This window comes from Chrysemys picta, chromosome 19, assembly GCF_011386835.1.
Source record: "Chrysemys picta bellii isolate R12L10 chromosome 19, ASM1138683v2, whole genome shotgun sequence".
NCBI lineage: Eukaryota > Metazoa > Chordata > Testudines > Emydidae > Chrysemys > Chrysemys picta.
The window spans coordinates 25,750,407-25,756,406 of NC_088809.1; the positions used below are offsets into that span (position 1 = coordinate 25,750,407).

At 56.5% G+C, this 6,000-nt stretch overlaps 1 protein-coding gene across 4 annotated transcripts in view; it reads right to left on the reverse strand.

Annotated features, from left to right (window-relative positions):
- Positions 1–4,650, reverse strand: part of STX1A (syntaxin 1A) — a 286,732-nt gene extending 282,082 nt beyond the window's left edge. The window contains exon 1 of one of the 4 annotated variants that reach the window (XR_010593798.1): positions 4,465–4,631. Coding sequence is in view for 2 of the 4 variants with exons in the window: in XM_065573025.1 (XP_065429097.1) it covers positions 4,465–4,581 (117 nt within the window). In the remaining 2 variants the exon portion in view is untranslated. Of the gene's footprint in view, positions 1–4,464 lie in introns of all 4 variants that reach the window. The other 3 variants (XR_010593799.1, XM_065573025.1, XM_065573026.1) reach the window with 3 other exon arrangements.
- Between the last annotated feature and the right edge of the window lie 1,350 nt (positions 4,651–6,000).

Below are 6,000 nucleotides of genomic sequence, written 5' to 3' on the forward strand. Positions count from 1 at the left end.
ATAGACAAAGTGCATTTACTCTGTCCCCACATGCAGGGCTTTGGAGCGGAGCCTGGAGCTGGAGCGCGGAGCAGTTCCGGAGCAGTGGAGCTGCAGGTTTTTGCCTGGAGCTGGAGCGGAGACGGAGCACAGCTCCACAGTCCTGCCACATGTTCAGGTTTTCATGTGCCACAGTGGGGGGAAGGGGAGGGGGGGTTGGTGACCATGAGTAACTGCATCATAGATGTTATCAAGGGGAATCTAGAGGTTTTAGCTGCTGTGCTTGTGGCAACTGGTGAGGAACGGGAAGTGGTTGGCAGCTTAACTGAGTGTTTCTTTTAACATGACCAACAATGCCAAAGCTAATGCCTACATTTAAAGTAGCATTGTTAGGTTTCAGAGTCAACTCTCTGTTTGACCCGAATGTGCCAGTTCACATGTCTCAGAGCAGACAACTTGACATTGGTTACACTGGTCTCGCATTTTCAGTTACCTTCACAACCATGAAGGCAAGAAGCACCATTTCCCCTCTCCCCCCACCTTCAGGAAAAGCTGAGATTCTGCAGCACAATTCCATGCTCACAGAATACACGGGATGCTGGCAATAGTGAACAGAAAATTAAATGTGTGATATGGTGGCAATGGACTGTCAGTTGCAACTATCAGGTCAGAAACAAGAAAGCAAAAGTGTCTCAGTGGCACTAATGAGATTGCGCCTACAATACTATGTAGCTCTTGGTTCCTCATTATCTGAGCAATATCTGCAAACCAAAGAGAATGAAAAAATAACAGAAATGAGTAAGGGTCAGAGGAACTGATTTATGAAGAGTTAAACAGCTAAATATGTACACCTGGGTTAAACAGCAACTAAAAAGCTACGATATCAAACTATAATTACCTGAAAAGCAAAAATACCAACAGATCTCAAAAAGGACAATTAAACTAGGAGAAATGGTATGAAATTCCACAAAGGAAAACAGTCTGGATATCTGGAATCATTTGCGAGATCTCTTGTATAGACTCCCAATCTCTAATTTCTCTGTCACTGGGGATCTACTGCGGCTTCTTAGAAGAACTTTCCTGCAAGTAGCCCCCAGGCAGCGTTTTGAAGGCAAAGCCTCAGCAACTCTGTTCAGTTTCATTCTGAAGCCGATGCCTTTGCTAGGAAGCGTAACTAAGCATAAATACTCTCCAGACTGTAGACAAAAGATGCCTGCTGAGATGCAGAGAGTCAGGTAAAATCTGGGTTAATGGTATTACTATTTATAACGTGATAGTGCCCAGACCCTCCAATGAAGATCTGGGCCACATTATGCTCGGTTCTGCATAAACTCACAGAAAGATATGGTTCCTGCCCCAAAGAGCTTACAATTAAGGGCCCCAATCCTACAACTGGATTCACATGGATGGACGTTTAACTTCAAGGGGGTTCTGTGTGGGCACAAGGGTCTGTCTGCATAGATTCAACCGCAGCAGTGCGGGAGTACAAGTTGCAACACATGGCTGTAGCAAAAACCACAGGGGAAAGAGGGAGGATGACAACAACAGGTGAATCATAGAATCATAGGTGGCGAGTTATATTCTCACGTGGTGCCTGGACACCAGCAATATTCAGAGCCCAGAAGCCCATTTCCACCAATATTTGGGGTCGGGTGTTCCCCCCCGGCCCCACCTGCCGCCCCCCCCCCCGAGTGTCCCCCAGCCCCAGGAGTGCCGCCAGCTTTTCTGCCGCCCTAGGCGGAAGGTCCCGCCGCTGAAATACCGCCGCCCCCAAAATTGTAGTGCCCTAGGCGACCGCTTAGGTCCCCTAATGGGTTGCACAGGCCCTGCCCGGCCCAGACTTGCTGCCTCCACGCACGGCCCCCAGAGCAGAGTGTCCCTGCCTCTTCCGTGCAGCTCCATGCTGCCTCCCTGCAGCAACTGCTGCTGCAGGGTCCTAGTGCCCCCCATCTCAACTGCCAGAGCTGACTGACTGAGCCTGGCCTTCACCCTCAGACCCTTCTCTTTTCGGCAGGACCCTCCACCAGCACAGGGGGGGCCCCCGCCCGCAGTCACCGCTCCTGCCTCATGCTGGGCAAAGGGCAGCCCCATCCCTCACCCCAAGTGAGGCTACAGTCAGGGGCAACAGCAGGGGAGGAGGCGCACGCAGCACCTCCCGGCACCCACCATGGGGGAGGCGAGGGAGATTCCTGGACCTGAGAGAGGCCCTAGGAGCACATGCAGTGACAATGGTGGGGGGTGAACGTGCTGCTGGGGGGGTGGGAAAGGGGGGCTCCTCCCCCAGAGCTCGCTGCTGCCAATGCTCAAATCACTAAGCTATCCCCCCTCCCCCAAAGGTGCTTACACAGGCTAGTGATACACTTTGATGGTTCCAGGATATTATGAACACCCACACCAGCAAACTCACTGACATCCAAGACCAGCTGCTGAATGTAAACCCTGTTCCATTGATTAAGGACATCCAGAAATAAAACCGGGCCCAACTGATTCAAACAGTCAAACAGCAGCCATGGAAAGCTCTCTGGAAGTCAGGGTGAAGCAGCCTCACAGGCGGGATCAGGGACAAAGACACTGTTCGATGCACACATCCCCTTCAAGGCTGAAGGGTGTATCAGATCCATTCTTACAACCTCCTGTCGATCTGCCACTCACCAGAACATCCATTCAGCCAGCCTCTGCCACAGCTCCTGGGAAGATTTTTAGACCCACACATATAACCTCCTCACCCCCAGCAAGTGGGTCAAGTCCACTTACACATCCTCCCGCAAGGTCTTCCCCTCCCTCAACCCCTCACATTCTCACACAGGTTCACATCTCTTCTCCCCACCCTGAGTATGCTGCCCCTACCCTAGAGGGTGTCAAAACCTACACAGCGCTCCTGCCCTCCTTTGCCATATGGGGTGTGAGGAGACTTTTTATTCTAGTCAAGAAAATCCACTCACACAAGCGCGCCCTCCCTCCGCACCCGCGAATGTGTCAGAACCACTCACGCAATCGGCTGCCCGGGCCCTGCAGCATGCGTGTCACATTCAATAATACTTCATTACCATGTCAAGCTCTATGTTGTCAGAGCACACAAAACAGAAACCTCAGATCACCTCTGTACGCAGACACAACACATCAAGCCCCCCAGTGCAGGCCCCATCTCGCTCCAACACATCCAGCCCCCCACACACATACACACCAAGGCCCAACCCAGCAAGGGCATTTGACATAACCCCCACACACCCATACCCCAAACCTCAGCCTGGGATGGAGCATCACAGTGTGTTTAGGGTTTGATCACTTGTTTGTCACATTCACTCACACAACCTCCCTGGCCACCCCACCCCACCCCTGCCACTGCAGAAGTACAGCTACTTCCCCTCACACCACCTCCGTCTTTCCAGGATGCAAGACCCACCCCACTCAGACACACACAGTCCCTCACCACCCTATGCGCCAGAGCTGTTAGAGTTGGGGTGCTGGGGGTCTGCCACCCCCTGGCTACAGGAGTGCTTGGGGGGTCACCTGCATCCAGGTGTGACATCTGCAACACACACACCTCCCTAGAGGGGTACGACTCTTGCACTCCTGGATCCAGAGGGTGAGAGACAGGGCCGGCGCTTCCATTTAGGCGACTGCACCAGGATTTGGGGGGGTGGCATTTTGCCGCCCTCGGCGGCAATTCGGCGGCAGGGGGTCCTTCCGCGCTCCGGGTCTTCGGCGGCAATTCTGCGGCGGGTCCTTCACTCGCTCCAGGACCCACCGCCGAAGTGCCCCGAAGACCGGGAGCGCGGAAGGACCCCCCCGCCGCAGAATTGCCGACGACAACCAGGAGCTCGGAAGGACCCCCGCCTAGGGCGCCAAAAACCCTGCTGCCGCTCCTGGTGAGAGAGCCACATACACCACCCTCCATCTCCCATCCCAGGATAGGCCAATCCCCCATCTCACTCCCAGGAGGAGCCAGCCCCTCTGCCCCACCTCACCCCCAGGAGAGGCCAGCTCCCCCCGCACACACACACCCCATCTCCCCCCCACACAGCACCCCCCCACACAGCATCCCCACACACACACACACACCCCACCTCACCCCCAGGAGAGGCCAGCTCCCCACACACACACACCCATCTCCCCCACACACAGCCCCCCCCCCGCACACACACACCCCATCTCCCCCACACACAGCACCCCCACACACAGCACACCCCACACACACCCCACCTCACCCCCAGGAGAGGCCAGCTCCCCACACACACACACACACACCCATCTCCCCCACACACAGCCCCCCCCCGCACACACACACCCCATCTCCCCCACACACAGCACACCCCCCCACACACACACCCCACCTCACCCCCACAAGAGACCAGCTCCCCCCACACACACCCCATCTCACCCCCCAGAGGGACCAGCTCCCCCACCCCCCTATCACTCCAGGGGGACTAGCCCCCCGGCGAGCCCCGCGCTGGCCCCCGCACCCCGGGCCCGGCCGGCGCTCACCGCGCGGAGCTCCCCCGTTCGGTCCTTCATGCTCGCTCCGCCCGGCACCCGCTCGGCTCGGCGCTGCCTCCCCGGCTCCGGCGGCGATCGGGGGGCGGGGAAGGAGGCGCGGCACATGCGCCTCAGCCGGAGCCGGGCGCGGCCGCCGGGCGCAGCGAGGGATCCGGGGGCACCGGCCTGGGGCTGCGGAGACTTGGGGGCAGCTGGGAGGTGTGAGTGCGCGTGGGGGTCCCGCTGGGGTCACACCTGGTGGTGTGCAGGGGCGGGGGGGCTACACTGGGGGGCGGAGTTACACTTCGGGGGAGGTGGTTACACCTGGGGGGGATTTACCCTTGGGTGAGGGTGTGCCCGTGGGTGGGTTGTATCTAGGGATGGGGGGGGGTTACCTTTGGGTGGAGGGTGCAGGGGGGAGTTGCACCGAGGGGTGCAGGGAGATTTACCCTTGGGTGAGGGTGTGCCCGTGTTACACGGGGGGAAGCCAAATAGGGGTTTACTTCAGGGGCACCAGTTCCAGGGGTGGCGGGGCTAAGCAAGGAGAGTGGGGGCATGGGCACAGTGTTGCTGGGGCATGAGCCCGGGGGAGAGGGAAGCACCCCTGAGAGCAGTGCATGCGCTGAGGGTAGCAACCCTAGTCAGCCTGGGCTTACAACAGACACAAAGTGCTGGGCAGAGGTAGTAGGGGAAGCAGTGGTGAGGCAATCCCAGGGGGAGAGCTGCAGGGCTGACCCTTCAGGGAGCATTCCTGGGGTTGCAATGAGGGGAACCATCTCTGGGGGGGGAGGGCAGTCTTGGAGGCATTTCAAGTGGGAGTCAGCAACTCCGTGGGGGTTACAGTGGAGGAGCAATCCCAGGGGTTTGCAATGAATTGAGCAAGCCCCCCCCCCAGGGGGGGTGTTACACTGGGGGTGATCCTGGGGAAGGTAAACTGAGAGGCACTGATTCTGGGGGGGGGGGGAGGTTGTGATGTTATACGGACAGGATGAACCAACCCCAGGGTAGCAATCTTCCCACAAAGACAAGCAGAGCTACAGAGACACACGTGGTAAAAGGAGAACTGCCAGGAAAAACGTCTGTATAGTTCCATTGTGTCTTTGGTCCCACTCAACTGAGCTCTCCTGTTCACTGGTAGAGCACCCTCAGAAGCTCAAGCTCTGGAAAGAGAAAAGTCTGCTGACTTGTACCGACCTGACTGCAAGGAACTTATCACGTGAAAGAGAAAAGTTACTGCCCAAAGTCTCTGTAGTTTGGTGAATGGCTGCTATTGTTCAAGGTGATAAACAGTTCTAGCTGAGAAGGATTAATGGATTAATTATTACTGAACAGCCACAGATGTCAAGGGCACCAATTTGGATGATGAGCCAAATGAGTTAATGCTTTTCAGAATGACTTTTCTTAGGCTACATCTACACTACAGGGGGGAGTCGATTGAAGATACGCAAATTCAGCTACGTGAATAGCGTAGCTGAATTCGACGTATCGCAGCCGACTTACCCCGCTGTGAGGACGGCGGCAAAATCGACCTCTGCGGCTTCCTGT